General features: G+C 50.8%; 1 protein-coding gene across 2 annotated transcripts in view; it reads right to left on the reverse strand.

Moving 5' to 3' along the window:
* Positions 1-20,346, reverse strand: part of LOC8039474 (mediator of RNA polymerase II transcription subunit 13) — a 150,827-nt gene that overhangs the window by 44,846 nt on the left and 85,635 nt on the right. The window contains exons 5-14 of one of the 2 annotated variants that reach the window (XM_029994571.3): positions 19,597-19,772; positions 18,511-18,714; positions 15,717-16,230; positions 14,617-14,902; positions 13,607-13,909; positions 12,216-12,548; positions 4,937-5,052; positions 4,434-4,710; positions 3,012-3,347; positions 1,024-1,120 (exon numbers count right to left, since the gene is read on the reverse strand). In XM_029994571.3, the coding sequence (XP_029850431.2) occupies positions 1,024-1,120; positions 3,012-3,347; positions 4,434-4,710; positions 4,937-5,052; positions 12,216-12,548; positions 13,607-13,909; positions 14,617-14,902; positions 15,717-16,230; positions 18,511-18,714; positions 19,597-19,772 (2,642 nt within the window). The remainder of the gene's footprint in view (positions 1-1,023; positions 1,121-3,011; positions 3,348-4,433; positions 4,711-4,936; positions 5,053-12,215; positions 12,549-13,606; positions 13,910-14,616; positions 14,903-15,716; positions 16,231-18,510; positions 18,715-19,596; positions 19,773-20,346) is intronic. The other variant, XM_040222401.3, reaches the window with a different exon arrangement.

Below are 20,346 nucleotides of genomic sequence, written 5' to 3' on the forward strand. Positions count from 1 at the left end.
AGTTTTCTGGTCAAGAGTAACATTTTAGATTTGTTTAAACGTGAGAACGCGACGCAAGCAATTGACCGCTCATGTCCGCTTGCATTGCCTCAACAAGAGAGGTCTTGTGTACTGACCTTCGCACACCATACCTTCACCGAAAAATGTTTGTGTGTCGCAAGCATCAAGTTGTCGACAATTGTTGCCCACCTTACTGGGTCTTCCAAACTGAGGGCAATGTCGTCCTGTGTTGAAAATTGCAGTTGCAACGATGCCGCCAATGTCGCGCTCACTACGCTGCCGATGCGGCCGCGGCCACAGTCCTGGGATTCTGGGAGTCGCTGTTTTTTAACTGTGCTTGTCTTGGCTCTAGCCAGTTTCTTATCACGAATCCTCCTCGGGAGACCACAAAGACTACTTGCGTATGCACGCGATTTCCAAAAAATTGTGTATGCTGAATTAGCGCACGCAAAGCGCAAAACATGGTTAGCGTTCGGTTCGGCGCATGCGCAGTGGCAACGACGCTATACTTTGCGTACGCAAAACTCTAGCGCATGCTTTTCCAAAACCGCCTAATGAAGTGCACGTCGCTATTTTGTTTCGGCATAAGTTTGCCGCATCTAGCCATTTCAGTTTATCTCTGCCTCGTCGGCTGTCCTTCGTGACAATTCGTACGCCGAGCAGAGTATGTAATAGAAAATGAAACCTGCAAGCTAAGAAACGGTCTTGCAGTTTTCCCTCTACGATTTGATTCCCACCTGCCTCTTAGCTCGTATACTTTATTTTTTGTGGTGCTCCATTCTGGAAAGCTGCCAAAGACTTCGAAGAGCGGGTTGATAATAATTATTAACTCAAACCGAGAAAAACTACCCACAGCTATGGTGCATCAGTCTCTGGGCGTAGTTCTTTTCGGTTCAAAATACTGATAGCCACAAGCAACCATCTAAGGTCAAACGTCATTGTAACCAACGCCTCCCATCTGCACTTTCCAAGCCCGTAGAATGGACGGCCACGACCACCAATGCAGTGGTGAATGGCACTCACCCAGAATTCCAGCAGTGGTGCTGTTCTTAGACTTGCCCGGGGGTTCGTCGCTCGCACCAGCCGGCTTGGTCGAACTGGGCGTGGATGGCGCCTGGAACTGAGAAGGCGGGAAGTGGAGACGATGCAGACGAGGCCCACGAAAGGGCTCACTGTCAAGGTGGTGGGCACGGGCTAACTCGCGACTGTCGAGTTCACTGCCCCGTCAGCCACGCACGGCCCTTTGCATCGCAGATACTGTTGTGCAAATATTTGAATTTTCGAATAGTAGCTTCGAATATTGCGCTATTCGATATTTGCTTCCAGAGCAGTTGTAATATTCGTGCTTTCCGAAGTGTTGGCGACCTCGAGTCGCGTGTTTGTTTACTGTTTAAAAATCCCTAAGGAATGATTTCTAAAATCAAAAATAAACTCACACGTTCGGCGAAATGGTACAAACATTATGGCGGGAACTCTGAAATATATTCATCGTCATTTCATCAACTTTGTTTAAAAACAGGCAAAAGAAACCGATCAATGAGCTCCACAATGTCTGCGCCATCTTTGGCAATCTTGGCGCCTTGTATTCCAATAAATAAGCCATACATGAATTAATTAGGGTCTCATTCTCACAAATCAGCCCACTTAATAATTGCGCGTCTGCAATAATTATCTTGCATGCCACTTTGCGGCCAAGATTTTTGAACAGCAAGTTTTCGATATTCGATTAGAAAATATTCGGCCAAAATCACCATTTGCTTAGAACTCGATTTGAAATCAAAATCTACTATTCACACAACCCTAATCGCAGATTATTGGTGGATTTCACATCGCACGCCTCACCTCTCGCGGGGTCTTTTTGACTAATAAAAGGCGGCAGTTCCGGCCATTCCTTGGTCTCTCCAACGCCGAATGTGGCCCCTTTTTGTTTTACTTTCCCTTTTCAATGCGATAGCATTCCCTTAGACAGCCCCCAAAGGAAAACTTGAATTTGTAGCATGAAACGAAAGCGCAGTGTGGGAGATTGATAAGCGGATAAATTGAAAAGAAATAGTGAAATTCCGGACATCTCCCAGAGGGAATCGAACCCATGACCCCGAGATTGAGATTGCGAGCATGACGCACAACGATTGCGCCCAAGCGCGAGCGTGTAACATCGACCTTTGCTCCTGCCACACGAGGGCTCATGCCACCAAGGTGCGATCAAACGCAAGGAGCTCACTCTCGTGTCCACAACCATGAAGAGATTTCATAGCTTCCAACAGAGGGCACACATTCGGAAAAGGTCTATGATCGAAGTCATATGCTCGCCGAAAGTGTTTGTTTACATTGCCTCGAAGGAGAAAGGAGCAGACTGATAGGACACTGGTCGACAAGAGCGGCGGCCCATCGAGGCACAGCGTGTTCGTCGTGCTAATGAGACGCCGAAAAAGAGAGCAGCATTTGGCCAGCGACAGAGAAGCGAGGGTTCGTTCTGCAACGACCGAGGGCCAAGCGAGGAAACAAGAGCCGTTTCAATTTAATCGGCCGAATATGGCCTTCATAAAAGAAACATAGAAATGTGATAATATTTTGCTATAGCCCGAGCGAAGCACCGCAGAAACCCCACCCTGTTTATTTCAACACCCCCTTGATATTCAAGTTAACGAGCTATTACTGCAGTTGCAATTTATAGAAGGAAACTAGCCAAAAGGCCGATAAAGACAACACGTGGTTACAAAACAAAAAGCCATGAAAGCTTACTGAGCACGATGCTTATGTGCACAAAAAAAAAACCGGTATAGCTCGCGTTTTTCATCCTCAGCTATTACTGCATCTTCAATCACTGGCCACCTTCTGTCAGTTGCTGCGACTGGCTGGATTGGCAAAGTAGACGTGCCGGGCCTCCCTTTTACGTTTTCTAGGCTGCCATAGGCGAACGAGCCTGGAGATTTACCGATGTCACGCATTCCAAGCCGCTTGCAGAAACACCCAATGCCGTGTCGATTAGGGAAGCGAGGGAGGCCGCTTACGGGGTCGTCGCTGCTCTCGTCCGAGGAGGACGTGTCGAAGATGTTCTCCAGATCACAGTCGGTCACCTTGAGGTCCTCCACCCTCGTGAAACCAGGGTGGCGCGGCGTCGGGGGCGAGCCCACCCCCGGGAGGTCGCCCGTCGAGCCCGGCGTGGCCGAGCCTGCCAGGGAGCCCCCCCTGGGGGCCCCCTCCTTCGAGCCCTCCTTGGAGCCGGGCAGCACCGCGCCGCAGTCCGGCACCGGGGTGGCGGAGCCTCCCGTGCCGGAGTTGGGGGTGGCGGCAGAGCCGAGTTCCTGGCCGCACGTGTCCATGGGCACGCCTTCCTTGTCTTCCTCCTGGGGACGAGAAACGGGGGCCGTGGATTAAACGGCCGACTCGCCGGCAAAGTCCGCCAATGACTTTGGGAGACTACTCCGTTTTGCCCTACGACCGACTGCAGAGGGTGCCAAGAGACGTCGAGGCCAATGCAATGTCACGTAAGTATCATGTGATCTTCGAGAGGGGCGCGATGACGTGCGGGGCACTTAGCCATGTGCTTCGTTCGACGGGTTGTAGCGAACGCTGCGGTCCACCGTAACATGAAACGGAGTACAGACGGTTACAATACCTCGACGTCCCCACGGCAGTCCCTTAGTGCAGGGGCTCTCGAACTGGTTTCCTAGGAGCTCGGAGGTTCCCCAGAGAACCTGCCTAGGTTCTTCGAGCATCTCTACTCCGGGGTTTTCCCAGCTCAAGCCCTGCATCGGCTAATCTGAGCCACCCATTGATGCTAAGATGTGCCAAATGCTTCCTAGCATGTGCTTTACTGTTTACGAGGCCTATGGGCCCCAGCACTGCTTTATTACAGAAATGCCAAGATTGGGAGGGGTCTCTCAGCTGCCATTCGAGGGAGACGAGAGTTCCTCGAGATCCAAAGGTTTGAGAACACTCCCCTTACGGTATATTCACATGCCAGAGCTTTTCTTGACCGAGGGGATTAAACGTTAAGTTTTGAGGCGACGTCAGCCACGACACGGATGTCCGCTAATCCCTCGATCCTGCAATATGTCGTGGTCATTCTGCAACCAGCTTGCGGAATATCCACTGTCCTTTCAAAGCGATTTCTCCATTCAGGGAACGATTAAGGCCAGTGGCACCGAACTGGGACTGTCTCACTTTTCTCTTTACTGACGAGCCCGCGAAGGTCACAAACACTTTCACAAAAAGAAAGACCGCTGACTCAACGACACGTGACTCTGTCTCGTGAAAGCTGCCTCCGATTTTCTGAACCACCTCCTCCTCCTCTTCCTCGTGGCTTTTCCTCCTTACAACTCTACGACGCACTCCGTTTTCTCCGAAGAGATGTGCCGCGTGAATAGACAGGTAAACTTCCTCGGACAGGCCTGAAGAAGCCAACCGAATGAAAACGACAGACGACGCACCTTGGGCACGAGCAGGGCGGGCTGCCCCGGGGTCCCCTGCAGTGCGGCCCGGGCGGCCGTGGAAGCGGGGCCCGCCGCATCGTCGTCGCAATCCTCGTGAAACTCGTAGGGGTCCCTGCTCCCGCCGGGGGCCGGGGGGGCCGACTGCTGGGGCTCGCAGGGGGGCTCCCCCTCCACGCGCCGGTAAGGCTGCGACGAGTACGGCCCGCACACGTCCCCGGCATTGGGCCTTCGGGGGGCCGCCCCCAGGTGGGGACGCTTGCACGGGGGAACCTCCCTGCGGGTAAGGGAGCACTCGGAACACGCCCTTTCTCCATCCGCTCAGGCTCAATTGTTCTTGCGCCGCAAAACCTAATAACAACTGTCATACTTTTTTTGCACTTCCTCCACACTGCTAGGAAGTGAACAAAAGTGAAACTCGTTTATCAAGGTTTTGCAAGAAACTAGAGCCTTCTTCATAATTATGGCCAGCCTAGAGTTAAAAAAGAAAACTGATCACTTACCATGGAGGGGGATAGACGCTGCTGTAGTCGTAGAGTAATCTGCTCCCCATAGGGGGCGTCTCTGCTTCCACTAGGGCTTCGTGGGCTATCGTGGGCAGGCACGGTCGCTTCACACCCTGCCGAACAATGAGAGCAAATGCGTGAGACATACTCCTAGCATTCGGAACTTCAAAGGGAACACTTTGGAGAACAACCTAGACTCGGTGTCCAGGTGACCTTGGTAGTCACCCAGAAACATAGTCTAGGCTTGTTTCCAAGCCCAAGGTCATGTTTTGTCCTTTCGCAGTGATGTGATTGGCCTGAACTATTTTGGCGCACGTTTCGGAGCAACCAAAACCGTGTTTTGGAGCAGCAAATGTGGCCTTTGGAGCAACCAAAACAGTGTTTTGGAGCAGCCAAGACAGTGCTTCGGAGCTGCAAAAGTGGCTTTTGGAGCAGATATTCTTAGAAAAATAAAAATATTTGTTTTAAGTGCTGTACAAACAAAGGGCACTTTGTGTTGTTTTGTGTTCTGATGCGACGTATTGTGATGGAACTCGTTGCTTGTGCTTTTACTGCTGAGATATCCAGCAAGTGTACAGTGCTATAGGCATTGCCGAGCAATTCCGAAAAACCGCTTGCCACCATTTTACTGGTTCACAACGTGCCAGATTTTCGTCAAAAGTAAGCAAACGTAAAACAATGAATTGCAAGCGGCTCAGCTGGTGCCTCTGTCACTCAATCATGTTCGCATGCATGTGAGGCCAACTTCGGCAGGCTTGCAGTTGCACCGCGTGCTTCGTGGCGCAGGCGGAGACAACGGCTGTTCGATCGAAACCGAAACCATGCCACTCAGCTCCATCACTAACTGATCCCCAAAATTGTACGCAAAATGTAACTGTCGAGCATACAATAAAAACAGTCCAGCGGTGCGTGCTTACCAGGCCGGCAAACGAGGTACAAGCTAAACACACGAATAAAAGCTTGAGGTACACCTAAGCATTCCTTAAGGGGAGACACGGCTCCTTGAAACAAAAAAAATGACAAAAAAATCACATTTTTGAAATTATGTTTTTTAATATCTACAGATATTTTCACATCTTTTCTCAAAATATTGTCGCAAAATACGCCCTATTTATTTCGGGGTATTGATTTGAAGTATCTAAACGGAGATGCTTTCTCCGAAAAAAGCAAAAAAAAACAGGTACAATTTGACCGCCGGTAGCTCGAGAACAACGCGATAGAAGGGGGACATCTTGGTCTCATTTGAAAGCTCCGCTCCCGCTCTTTCTTCTCCCGCCATTCACAATGCTACACGGCGATTGGCCGCCGAGAACGAAGCACAAATAAAAAACTTAGTCTTGCCACATGGTTGGCTGTTTTGGATCACTGGTGCAAATGGCGCTTTCTCATTGGCCGTTAGGGTTACGAAGCGTCTGCTCGTTGTTTCCGATCCGCCATCTTGTTTGATTCTCGTGCGCGTCTCTGATCATGCCGATCACAACAACTCCACGAAAAAAGATTCATACGGCCCACAAGTTCGGAAAAAAAACGAAAAAAGGGCCCGAGGAAGCTAATCCATGGCGCAGTTTAACTTCCCGCGAGCCTGAACGTCGACAACGAGGTGCGGAAGCCCGAACACGAAGATGTCGCATCGACGGCGCCGTCGACATCCGTGACTTCAAGCGAGCGAGTGCGGCTCGACACGGTGATGCTCCGCGCTTCCGAGATCGACGAGAAAGAAAAAAAAGCCGAGGAAAAACTCTAAAGAACTTTCGTCGACGTCCGCTACGACGCGGAAAGCTGCCCTGATGGCCGGCGTCTCGGGCGCCGATCAAGAAGCTCCCGAGAGTACAGACAGTTTCATCGTCGTAAGCCTCGACGTCGTGAACTCGCTTCTTCAACTCGCGAAGTGTAAAGCTTGTTGCAGCGATGTCGAACTCATAAAATGCGGTCGCGAGTATGGACTTGCAGTAAAACTCAAGCGATGTTGCAAGATCTGCGGGGATGCCGCATCCGAGTGGAGTTCGCCGCGGGTAGCAGTAAAAATCCGTCCGTGGACGTTTTTTGCTGTTTTCTCGAAATGAACTTTTTGCGCAGTTTGCTATTTTTCGGAAGCCGTATCTCAGGCTGTACACAACCGATCTTCCTAATTCTTTTTTTCTTTGGTAGGTGTATAAGTGGGGTATCCAATAAGGGGTTTAATTGCATCAACCTAGGCATCAGTATTTTTTGTCAGCACTTCCAACATAGATTGTAAAAATTGATTTATAAACTGAAAATTTCGAAATGCCGCAAAAATGTCATAAATAGTCATGGAGCCTTCATTTATACCTTATTGGATTCTGTAGACCTTCTAGTTTACAGAGATATATTTCTTTTTGAGTTTTGTCTTCATAATTTTTTAGAATCTCTCCCATAAAATGTTCAAATAAAATAGTTAATTCTATCAAAACTAACCAAGCTATTTTAAAACAAAGTACATATTTGTCATCAGAATGGGAAGATGATTATGCTCTATAAATTTCATTTGATTTGGACCATAAATAAAAAAAAAAAGCCCAAGAAGCAGTGTTTCCCCTTAAAGCATGCAAGCCGCTCGTCCGCTCCCTTTTTCGTCTGCTGCATACTTTTCGTCACCGGTCAGTGCGCGTGCTTCCCTGGGCACGCTGACCTTGGATGCTCCGTGTTAACGGCGCGCTGATGGACACGTAGCGCCATGGGGTGAGCGGTCGTGGAAACGGACGATTGGAACCGAAGGCGAAATCTATCAGCTTTACTTCGCTACTTTTGGGATCAGGGAAACTATACTTTGTCTCATTCTATGATAGAGTAAAGGCCAAAGCCAAGGGCCGCCAGGTCCAATCACGTTACACGCTAAACTAGGACATGGTAACTATTGAGTAGGGATGAACGAATAATGCTCCGAATCAAAAAGCGCTGCATCCTTTCTATAGCTTTGACACTGCAAAGAGTCTGTATGTCGTGGCTTTCTTTGCGATGTAAAATTGATGAGTCACTCAGTGCTATTCAATTCGAACCACTGTCCACCCATACCCATTAGCGATCCTAGGCGGAGGCACCGACACGTGCATAGAAGTGAAATACCACGCAACTTCTAAGTGGCTTGTGATTGGATCTGGTGGCCCGTAGCTTTTACCTTTAGTCCATCCTAGGGCGAGACGAAGTATAGGTACCGTTTTCACGCTTCAAACTAATGAGGTCAGCTAACTCTGAGGGACCAATTAATGCTTTCGCATTAAAAAAAAAGAACCTAAGCGCATCGATGTAAAACCTCGCGACCCAGCGTAAAGAGGTTCTTGGAGCGCTTTCCGCGACGACTGAACTCGAGACAAACAAGCGCGCTGTGCGGGTTCAGTGTGCAGACATTGCCTTCTTTGCTTTAGCTTACTTCTCTTCACTAACTTTCTTTTGCGGCAGATTTTTTACCTACCAGGGTCCCTCTAAAAACGAGGCCCACCGAGAGGAACCTAGATAAGTAATACTTCCGACACAGTAGTTTAAACAAAGATTTTTTGTAGTAACGTACAATTTAAACAAGAACAGGAATGTTGATGAACCTGCGCTGGTACTTAGTTTCATTTTAGAAACCGCCATATCTGCAGCGACGTCGGGATGGCAACACTCGACGTCGCGCGACCACGGTGACTGGAAGGCAGGGACTAAATATAGTTTTCCCACGGCCGTTGCTTCAGCTCACAAAGTAACTCCCGCTGTGCAAAAAGGTGGTTTCGTTTCACAGCATGATGGCATGGCTGGTACCCGGCACGCTAGCGTCGGGGCGTCTGCACACACCAGCGTCTATCGTTGAAAAGATTAAAAAAAAAAAAAAGACGCGAGACGAGATTCACGAGACGACGAGAGCACGAAGTGCGAGACGGCGGGAAAACCATGCAAGACCGGGTGGACCATTCATGCAGGGTCCTTTGTGTAGGGCGGCCGCTTGCGCCACATAACCCACGCATGCTCAATTACGGTACTCAGTTTAGTTTCGGTTTTGAAAAGCGACCGAAATTCGCTTTTTGGCACAAACTTGGCGCAGATTGTCCATATTTTGGCAAAATGTAGCAGGATAAAGCAGGGTTAGCCCCTTGACGCAGTTTGGCGCAAATGGCGCAGCAATCACATCACTGCCTTTCGCTTATTCCGGGGGGTTCTGTTGCAACTTGCAACGGAACAAATTCATTTTAGAATTTAGTGTCTGTTGGATTAGAGCAACTAGGCAAGTAAGAATAAGTACTGCAAATAACAGCAAGTTCACAAGCTCGTTTGCAAATGGGGGTGAACTGTCGACGCATTAATTATTGCGAACCACTTTTTTGAACGTGATGGTCACTACATTCGTGCTCTGTAGAGCAAAGTTAATAATTGTCAACTTATCACTGTAAACATTTGTGGGAACACTGCGAGATTACACCACGGAAGTGCTGGCTGAACGAGAATGTATTTACTGCAGTTCTCAAAAAACAACCTAATAAAAAAAAAAAAAAAAAAAAATTCACTCTGAGGGCAGAATTTAAGGATGCCTACAATAGTTCTAAAAAGTTGTCCCAAAAAACTTACTGGCGGAGAGTGCCCCGTCTGAAAAAATTTAGGTGCAGCACAAACATTGATTCAGCCCTGTACCGTTCGCCTCTCTTTTGAATGGCTAGAGGATAGGTCATTTTACAAATGATATTCTTTTCCATTGAACAAACCAATTTGTGCATTCGTCGCGATTTCTCAGCGCCTTCCACGACAGTTCAACCTGAAGACTGAACCCTACCCCCCCCCTTCCCCCCGGGTGGCAAAGCCTCTCACTATCTAACCACAGTACAACGCCTAGAAAGTGCCTTTGGCCGCCGTTTAGTGTCCCATTCCTCCCACGCACCGAAAGCGGTCCCAAAGTGGCGACAGATTACGACACCTGAGCCCGCGGCACTATTTGTAGCTCGCTGCAATCCTGGTGAGGAAAGAGAGCGGAGTTAAGGGTCACCACGACATCTCTACCTGCGAATGCTTTAGTTTTCGTCGATTGACCAGCAGTGGAGCGACCTACAGAACGACAAGCGTCTGCCGTTTCCCCATCTGCTACTGCGTCAATGCCAGGACTGCAGCCGGCGACTTAAAGGGATACTTCAACGAAATTTGAAATATTCCCGTCGTGTTCAAAAATAGATTGAATATGATCCGTAATATCCGTAAATGACAATCGCACGTTTGTATTTTGAGCCTGGTGGCTGTATTTTTTGTTATAAATGGCCCACTCTGGCAAGCGCTCGGAGAAGGCCCAGCGGAGACCATGTGACATCCAACGCAATCGTGACGTAGTTCGTCTCAGGACGAGCAAAGCTACAGCGAGGCTGACGTCGAGGGGATGGCCTAGTCGTTCCAGCCACCAAAGCGTCTGCTTTTGTACGAATTTTGAGTGACGGGTTAATCTTCTGCAATGTTGTAGGGAGACAAGAGCGACTTCTGCGACACACAAAAGGCATTTTGGGAAGAGGGGAGTTCTTTCTGCCCCTCTTCTCTCGTCGTGGTCAGAGGCGAGACACTCACCGTCACCACCTGTTAAGGTTCCTAGACGGGCATTACAAGCGAGGCGTTAGCGAAATCCACCAGGTGCTCTTTGCTAATTGTTTAATTTGTTTTAAAATTCCTTTTCGAGACTTTTTTAACAAGATATTGGCGTGTTCGATGTGATACTGCTCCTTTGAACACATATACAGTCGAACCTCGATATAACGAACTTCAATGTAACGAAATCTTCGATTTAACGAAGTATTTTATTTTTCATAATTTCTTGCCCATAGACCCCATGTATTTTTAGTCTCTATATAACGAAGTCTAAGTCTATAACGAAGTGCCATTGCCATAGAAGGCAATAAATAAATCAACTCTAAAAAACAACTTCGCAAAAAAATTGTGGTTAAAAAAAAAAATTATGCGCAAACGCGAGCGCTTGATAGGTTACTTAACGGGGACAGGCCTTCCAACGTTCCCAGGCTGCCCGAGGATGCGGCGCCGGTAGCACCGGCGAGGCATGCGGCAAAGCGGATTCCGCGAGGTTGGCCAGAAAATGCCGAGCAAAAAGTTAACACGGCATACCAGCATCACCACTGACATTCACTGATAACCATAGTCCACACCACTGCACCGCGGGTAGCGCGGGAGCCAACTTCAGCGGGGGAGCGACGTGATGGCGCAACCGCACGGGCAGTGCCATCTAGGAGAAGACCGAAAAGACCGATTATCGTCTTGCGAGCGTGGGCGCAAGCGGCGCAAGCATCACTGTGGGCGCAAGGGTGGCAAGGGGGCAAGTAAACTGTGCGGTGAAGAGTGCTGTGTAGGTTGGAAACATTGGCACCGCCTAAACTGCCTAAACTAAACAGCTTTATTTTTTAACCGGGCGGTTCACTTACGTGCTTGCTGCCATAAGGAAACGTAAAGTTCTTTCTTTGGATGAGAAAGCAAACGTTTTGGACGCCATCCTGAAGAAACTGCCGAGATCACGAGCACTCGGGAAGTGCTCGACGCAATGGACGTACTGAGGAGGTACACGGCGTCGCATGGGCAGCAGGATGCCGTGCAAGCGCTCTGGGCGCTCGAACGCCGTATGACGCCGCTGCTACTGTCGGAGAAGGCGCAAGCAAAACTCGCGGACTACTTCGCCCCTAAATAAATGTCATTTTCGGTCAGTTTTCATACCCGTAAAATGTTTCGGAATTTTTTTTCGCATGCTAAAGCCAAATTTCGGTTTAGCGAAATTTCAATGTAACGAAGTAAATTGCGAATTTTACCGACTTCGTTACATCGAGGTTCAACTGTAGACCAAAAAATGAGCGCCGAAATTTTGTTGTAGTATCCCTTTAAGGTGCCAGCTGCGATAGTGTGGGTACAAAATCCAGGAAGTAAAAAAACAATGGTGTGGTAAGTGCACTAGTCCAAAACGCATTCTAGGCACCGTTGGAATGGCACCTTGAATGCATCTCGAACTAGCGCGTTTACCCCATCACTGCTTGCAGTCTCAATTTCCCTTGCGCTGGTGCTCGAAGGACGTAGGTCGTCCCCCAGCTTGATAGTTTGTGGAAGCTTGAGCAGCCAGCAGTTGCTGCAGCAACGGCAACGCTCTCGTTTGCCGAAACTCCTAGAGCCGACTACCGGGACCGCGACGTCGTAAGACGCCAGCTCCCGCCACAGTCTGTTGGCACTTTGGGACCGCTTCCGATGCGAGGAATGCGTGGGACACTAAGTCGGAAGACTCCCGGCCGTGGAGCAACTCTCTCGCGCGAACTCTCACCGTTGGCGGTGCGACTGGGGCCGTCGACGAGGCGGGCCGCGCGGGGGGTGCGGGTGTGCCGGGGGCGGCCGCGGCCGGGGTGCTGGGGGCCCCCCCGGACGGCGAAGAGCCCCCCGTGGCGCCCGTCCCGCCGGGGGTGCCGGGCACGTCCTCCCCCGGCCCCACAGAGGAAGCGGAGGAGGGGGCCGGGAGGCCCGAGGGAGCTGCCGGGGTGGCCGCGGCGGACGAGCACGAGCCGGGACCCCCCCACTGGTGGGACCCTCCGCCCGGAGAGCAGGACGGGGGGGCCTCCAGGGGCGGTTTCACGTCCAGCAGGGACGAGGGGGACAGCAGCTGCGGCCGGAGCAAGAGGTCGAGAAAGAGGCTCGCGATGCACTCGTGGCTGACCGGTCGAGCCGTCACAGTCGGGACGGGTGCTCTCCAGTCCCGACTGGACGGGTATGGTAGTACCTAGCCAACATGTTTTCGGTTTATCAATTTCCTTGCCTGTTTTGCCTGCGCACTAGCACTAAAATGGACGAGACGCCGAAGCATCGTCGAAGGTGGGAAGCCCGTGCTAGGGACGGGATAGCTGAATTAGTTCTCCGTCGTTCTCACCTTGTTGGCGACTATAGTTTGTGGTATTCAATGAACATCGCAGAGCGATGTTCATTGAATACCACAATACTACGTGCTCGTGCAGATCGGAACAAACAGGAATGAGGACTAAACTCAGTGTCCCTGTGTTCTGCAGCGAGCTTTCACTGCCACTGCTCCGAGCTGAGACGCGTCAACACACTCGGCCAGCATTGCGGACGAGCGCCAGAATTATGAAATTCTCAAGATTCTCTTGCCCTCTAAGCAAGCCGGCCAAGTGTGTACACACAGGGAAGAGGAAGGAGGGAGGGGTGCACCACTACAGCGGCTAGCGCTGCGCGGTTGTAGCGGACAACAGAGCAGCCCACGTACGGCTGGCTAACCTCGAAGTTCCCAGCGTGCTTCGCGCATGCCATTTTGCAACAAGGTTCATTGGTCCCGTGCAGTCCAGAAAGTTAAATCGATTGAACGTATTGATTGACAATGATGTGTCCATAAACCTACGCAAGCGCGCGACATTGTTTTAAAGAAGGGGACAGCGTGGAGCCTGCCAAGTTTCGGCGCTCCGTGGCCATGTTCCAAACCTTACTCGACCAGATCCGCGTAACTCCGGCGATATCTACGACAAGCTAAATGAGGCAGAGTGACGCAAATGCGGGTAGGTCTTCAAGTGCCAAAGTACAAAAGATTCACTCCAAAGTGAGACCGAGCAAAATTTGGAACGCAGCCTATTTATACGCGTCGGGCGGCCCCGCTCGCCAATTTCAGCGCGTCCCCTGTCCCACCCCCGCTCGCGCCGAGCCGGGCCTCCTCACCTGTTCCCCGGGCGGCCTGTCCTTGGCCGCGTCGCCCTGCGGGGGAGCGGGACTGGCCCCCGTGGCCCCTCCGGCGTCCTGGGGCGCGGGGGAAGGCCTGGGGGCCGCGGGGCCCTCTTCCCTGGGCGGCGGGTGCGGGGACAGCGTAGGCATTGCGGGGTCCGCCTGGGACGCCTGGGATGCCGGCCCGCCCCCCTCGCTCAGCAGCAGGGGCGTGCCCGGGTGGGAGCACGACCCCACCGACGGAGGAGGGCCCTGCTGGGTGTGGAGCTGCGGCAGCAGGCTCCCCGCCCCTCCCTGGGGCTGCAAGGCCACCGGGCGGGTCACGCGTCGGCACCCCCTTGCGCGACCGCTGTGCCGGTGCCTTCTAGGTGGTAGGGCCGTAGCGCCGAGTTTTGTACGCTACCCACTGGACGCCGATGTGCCTATGCACGACTTCCGCAGGTTCCGAGAAACATACGGTGCGTTGGAGCATCCACGTAATTATATTTAGGAACCTTAACGACTTTTCTGGGTCTTCCTTTAGTTTGAGAGAATTTGTGGCAAACTGAGTCAAACAATAAATGTCTCGAACGGACAATCAAATTAATAGTGGAAAATAATGCGATTGGATGGAAACCATTTGCTGGACTCCACAATATTAAGGGCATGTCTGGTGTCAATATGCAATATTTTTGGCAATTCACAGTTACAATCCGATTGAAAGGTTAAAATCGCATCACCAGGGGGACATCTAAAGAGGCTTCCTATGAAGTAACATTATTCACAAAGCAGATGAGACAATAGTTACCTTAAATCTCCAGGCTCACTGAGACAATCTTGAAATTAAAGGTTTACTCGTTGGTAGACCTTTACTTCCGGTATGTGTATCGAAATACAACCGAAAGTACACTGCCCAACACTTTTCTGCACCGGTGCAGGTAAACCGAACGCGGCTACTGCCGCACCCGGGGACGGTTGGGGAATGGCCTATCTAGTGGCCCCGGGCAAGGTGCCTCGAGAAGTTGTACCTGGGGCAGCTTCCCGGCTGCGGGGGGCAGCGCGATGCTCTCGTAGTCCACAAAGGGTGCGGCGCCCCCCGGGATGGGGCTGCGCCGGTGGAAGGGGGTGGCGGGCGGGCCTCTGGGCCGGCCGCTGCCCTTGTCCGAACTGCTCTTCTTGGCCGAGGGGGAGGGGGCCGCCTGAGCCCCCGAGGACCCCTGGGGGGGCCCGGAGGGGCACAGGGGGGTCCCCGAGGAGGCCGCGCAGACCGCCGCCGGGCCGGGGGTCGTGGGCCGAGGTTTGTTCCGATGGCACCTGGTAAAGCAACCAGGGCCGGTGTGTGGACCCGCTCCAATGACGGGGCAGGTTAGTGCGCAGTAGTCGAGCATATACAAACAGAAAGCTCACATTGGAAACTCCGGTGTTATTAATTAAATTTTCCACTCCTGCCTGCCTAAAAATACACAGCTACTGAATGGTTGGCGGCAGAAACTAAGGTTAAAAGGTGTGCTGTTTTAGGGTGGAGATAAGGTAAGGTAAGGGGGGAACTAAGGTTAAAACGTGTGCTTCTTTAGGGTGGAGATACAAGATGCAATTTAATGGGGTCATAAAAGAAAATGAAGTTATGTCAGAGCCTTCTCGATATGTTTTGCCGGCTATTACATTTGGGAATGTCGGCTGCGTTGAACTCCTAGAGATATGTGCATAAATTTCCCATTTCATGCATTTGTCTTCTTGATCGTTACGTTGAAAACCAGCCAGCCGACACAACGCGTTGACCTGCTGGCAGCAGCCATTATGTTCCTTTTGCTCCGCTGCCCTTCTCAATGGAGGATGTGTTACAGGCCTCGTTTCCTCACCACAAGGGTAACTTTATAAAAGTATTACGTAAAACTCTTCACATGGTTACTAAGGCAACATTGATCAATATATCAATTATAATTAATTCGTTATAAGAACGAATATATATGCCTCCTGCCATACAAACCAAACTGGAGACCTTTTAATTTGCAGCCCGAACCTCTACCTCCACATTAACACGACAAGACGAACAAGAGCGCTTACGACTGCTACATACAAGCAATCGGGCAACTGCGTCACGCAATTGCACGACTACGTCGGACCCCACCTATAGCAGAAGCAGTGGGTCTGGCCGCAGGGCTCCACAAAGTCCCACCCTCCCGGCTCGTCCTCGCAGGGCCCCCTAGACAGCAGGCCGTCCTGCCAGGCGGCCCCCTTGGTCTTGTGGGCCACCACGGCCACAGGGGGACCGTCCGCCGGCACAATCGAGGAAGGGGGTGGCGCAGGGGGGCACGCCGGCCGGCCGGGAGGACCGGGACCCCCCGCCGCCGCCACCTGTCCTGGCCCCCTCAGGTGGGCCCCGCCCCCGTGGTGGAAGTAGCCGGGGTCGCGGGGGGACGTTGGGGGCGTGAGCACGCCCGTCAAGCCCGGGGGCAGCTTCATGCCGCCGGGGTAGCCGGGTGGACCTCCCCGGGGCAGGTGCGGGCCGCCCAGGGGCGCACCGGGGTTGGGGACCGGCGTCGCGGGGTTGGAAGCGACCGGAGGGGTCTCCTGGCGGCCGGCCGGCTCGTCCGTCTCCACCACAAAGACGTAGGCCGACGGATAGCGGAGCTTGACGCCGCCTGCGGTGTCGGAAAAGCGGATTGCAAGAAATGTCCAAAGGGGTCAAAGTTCAGTCCTTGCGGGACGAAAGGCCTTTAGCTAAATTGCCCGAGCACCGTGGAGCGAGCCTAATTAAACGCGTTGCACACGCTGGTGCCCACAGTTATTTTAAAGGGATACTTCAACGAAATTTGAAATATTCCCGTCGTGTTCAAAAATAGGTTGAATATGATCCACAATGTCCGTAAATGACAATCGCACATTTGTATTTTGAGCCTGGTGACTGTATTTTTCGTTATGAACGGCCCACCCTGGCAAGAAGGCCCAGCGGAGACCACGCAGTCATGACGTAGGTCGTCTTGGGACGAGCGAAGCTACGGCGAGGCCGACATCAAGAGGATGGCCTAGTCGTTCCAGCCACTGAAGCGGCTGCTTTTGTTTGAATTTTGAGTGACGGGTTACTCTTCTATAATCTTGTAGGGGGAGAATAGCGACTCCTGCGACACACAAAAAAGCATTCTCGGGAAGAGAGGAGTTCCTCCTTCCTCTCTTCTCTCGTCGTGGCTGGAGGCGAGACACTGATCGTCACTGGCTGTCAAGGTTCCTAGACGGGTATTACAAGCGAGGCATTAGCGACATCCACCAGGTGCTCTTTGCTAATCGTTTAATTCGTTTTAAAATCCCTTTTCGAGACTTTTTTAATAAGATATTGGTATGTTCGATGTGATACTGCTCCTTTGAACACATACAGACCAAAAAATGAGCGCCGAAATTTCGTTGTAGTATCCCTTTAAGCCAAAAACAAATTATACCTTGAGCGTGCATTGGTCAACATTTTATTTTGATTATTTAGTTCAAACCTTTATTTACTGATTAAGCCAGCACAAGCATTGTGTCTCCCACTATGTACCCAGCATTCTCCTTGGTGCTTCGATAGTTCGGCAAAAAGTTTGTTACATTCTGCACTCCAACTTGCTAAAAAGCCGGATTTTGTGTGGAATTGACGCCATCACCTGCCGTTGTGCCTAACTGAAGTAAAATAATGTCACAAACAACTTAGTACATATCAACCGTAGACAGTGTTAGTAAAGTTGTCTTGACACAGAAAGAAAAACGTGTCTGCACCCTCACTTGTTCTTTCCAAAGACCAGATCATCTACTTGCCTCTGGAACTAGCTAAATTTCTAATCACTCCCCCGCAAACTGATGGTAAAGCCTCTCTCTCAAATCATACATTATCTTTTTAAAAATATTTTCTTTATAAATTTATCTTTACACTTTCCTTTCCCTCTTACAGACTCCCTTTCTTTTCTCTTTACTGGCCGGGTAGAATTACAAAGAAGGCCTTCTTGTGTTGTTGCAAGTTGAAAGATATGTTTGTCGTCCCTTTTCCCGAGTTGCTTTATTCTTTCTGTGTCGAGTCAACTTACACCTTGTGGTGACTCAAATTGTTTGCGTTGAAAACAATCGCAAAAAATTGTTTGCACGAATATACTGGAACCATACAGAATGTTGCACCAAGCTTATTCTTCATTCTCCAAAATTTTGCGAAATGTGGAACTCAAGCACATTCACGGAAATTTATTGAGCCCGGAAATGTTTAATAGTTCATGTTACTGTCCATATGACAGTATATTAACCGAATCATATCCAACGTCACAAAATGGAGGTATTCACTAGCAGCCATTGCTAAGCCCGTGGCAGCCAAGTGAGAGCCGTCGGCGAGCTTCCATAGCGCTTTTACAACGCGCACTTCATGCCATCCAGGTTGTCATACCAGGGTCTAAAACACCGTTCACTCACTTGCAACCGAGTATGACCAAAAGAGACAAGACCAGTTCTTAAGGCCCCTGCGACGGCCTGCAACTTTCTTCGCAGCAGCACATCCGGTCCTCTGCCGTCGGAAGAGGCCTAAAAACCCGTCTTGTCTCTCTCGGACGAACTTGATTGCAAGTGTCGATTGTAAGTGTGTGTGCTCCTTCTGAGCACACGCCGCAAATGGCACACTCAAATATGGCGTATGACGAGTGCCCCTATATAGTACAGATAAACAAATCAGAAACCAGCCATTTCCAGCACATTCAAGTGGGTGCAGCGTAAAATTATGCTGAATGGAAAAACTTTCGTTAGCTGGTGTGAACGAATTTAGTCCCAAACGAGTCGAGTGAAGAGTGTGTCACCATTTATGCTCCTAATAAACACAAAATGGCAGAGGGTTCCACCAAAAAAAGAGAGTTTCGGTGCTCTGCAACAGAGGGACATATCTAGTGACTCTAGGATGGCCCAGGGAGGATCCTCACCGACGAGCGCCTCCACGGCACAAGGCAACAGCTCCTCGTCGCCCCCCGGGGGGGTGGCGTCCCCCCTCTGGGGCACAGCCGAGGCATGGGGGGGTAGCGGGAAGAACTGGTGCCACTCGCTCAGCAGGGTCTGGGTGGCTGCATCCGTCTCCTTGTAGCCCTGGCCCGTCAGTGTGCCCGCCAGGCCAAAGGGCCCCAGGATCACTGCGAGCAATGTTGGAGCGTCAGACAGTTACAGACCATATATTAATCGACTGCAATATGGTTTCACTTGTTTGTGTTCGTTTTGTTTCTATCTTTTATTTCTTCATTTTTACCATTTAAATATCTGTTTTTTATGCATAATATGTACATATCTGTTTTCTGATTCCCCCCTTCAGATAATGCGTCCTCAGGTTGCCTTTGAGGGTATGAAACTAAAATGAAAACTAGCACAGGCACATGCACAAGCACAAAACTTCCAGTCTTTCCACTCTGGCAAAGAAAGAAGAGCAGCGAAGCTGTACTATGGTGGGGCGACCTCAAGGACGACTTCTTGAGCGACCTCAGGGACGACGTCTAGGACGACCTCAGGGACGACGTCTAGGACGACCTCAAGGACGACGTCTAGGACTACCTCAAGGACGACTTTGAGGACAACGTCTAGGAAGACCTCAAGGACGACTTCTAGGACGACCTAAAGGATGACTTCGAGGACAACCTCTAGGATGACCTCGAGGACGACGGCTATAGAAATTCAGCCTTTCCACTCTGGTAAAAACCCGAAAGGAAAGGCTGGAAAGGTTGCCACCGTCGCTCATAGATGGCGGTAGCTGTCAAGAGTTTTGTGTCGACATTTATTTGGTGACGGACACGAAACTGGGGAACTAGCTTTTAATAGCTCTGCTGTAAAAGACCAACATGTGCAGAGAGTAGACTTGGCAACATGACCATGTGAATCCAATTTCGTTCAGTCTCCAGGTCGTTACTGCTTGCCACAAACCCTTTTGCTCCCCTACACTGTGCCAAGAGCTTTCACTGGTAACAGAACGGTTCTTGCGTTGGGCCGTTCCAGACACTGCCCCCGATGTCCCGCGGCACACATACCTTTGGTGGGCGTGTGGGTGCCGGCCTGGGTCTGGAGCAGGTGGTGCCTCGAGAGCCTGTAGATGGCCGGGTGCTGACGCACGTCCACACTCGCACACACAGTACTGTCCCCGTGCACGAAGAAGTGGAAGGCAAACGTCAGCTGGGGCCCACTGGCGCCACCGACACCGGGCGCACTGTTCCGAGAGAGCCGCCACGGGAGGAGAAGCGTTAGACGGTCGGCCATAAACACAGACAACGAAAGCTGCAACAAATATGATGAGCCGGATTAAAACTGGCGAGTAAATGAGGACTTGAGATGGAGCTCTCTGGAAGCCTCTAAATGCTGGGTTCTGAGGCTTAAAAAAGAGGATCCTTTTCTTCCTTCCAGCTTCAACCGCCTTTGTGCTTCGTGAAGTAGAGAAAGGTACACCCTTGTGCAGGCATGTACCAATCCTAGAGAGTGCTATACCAGTAAAGAATGACAGGCTTTCAACTTAATATGGGTCCTATTTCATTGTTTTCATGCATGTGAACATAGTTTGCCCCATAGCCACGACAGAGCTGACATGGGCTGTCACTCAAAAATCTGCTCCTGCAAAAGCCAGATTAAAATTTCCGAGTAGAAATTGCTAATTAGGAAACAGAGTTCCAGCAGCTTTTCACTCATGATATAAATCAAAACTTCAAACACAACATGCCAGTCTTCTTCAGCTCGCCACCAATACTGCTCAAGGTTCAAAAAACAGAAAAACCAGGTAGAAGAAAAAA

Source organism: Ixodes scapularis, unplaced genomic scaffold (assembly GCF_016920785.2).
Source record: "Ixodes scapularis isolate PalLabHiFi unplaced genomic scaffold, ASM1692078v2 PGA_scaffold1__304_contigs__length_218370807, whole genome shotgun sequence".
Classification (NCBI taxonomy): domain Eukaryota; kingdom Metazoa; phylum Arthropoda; class Arachnida; order Ixodida; family Ixodidae; genus Ixodes; species Ixodes scapularis.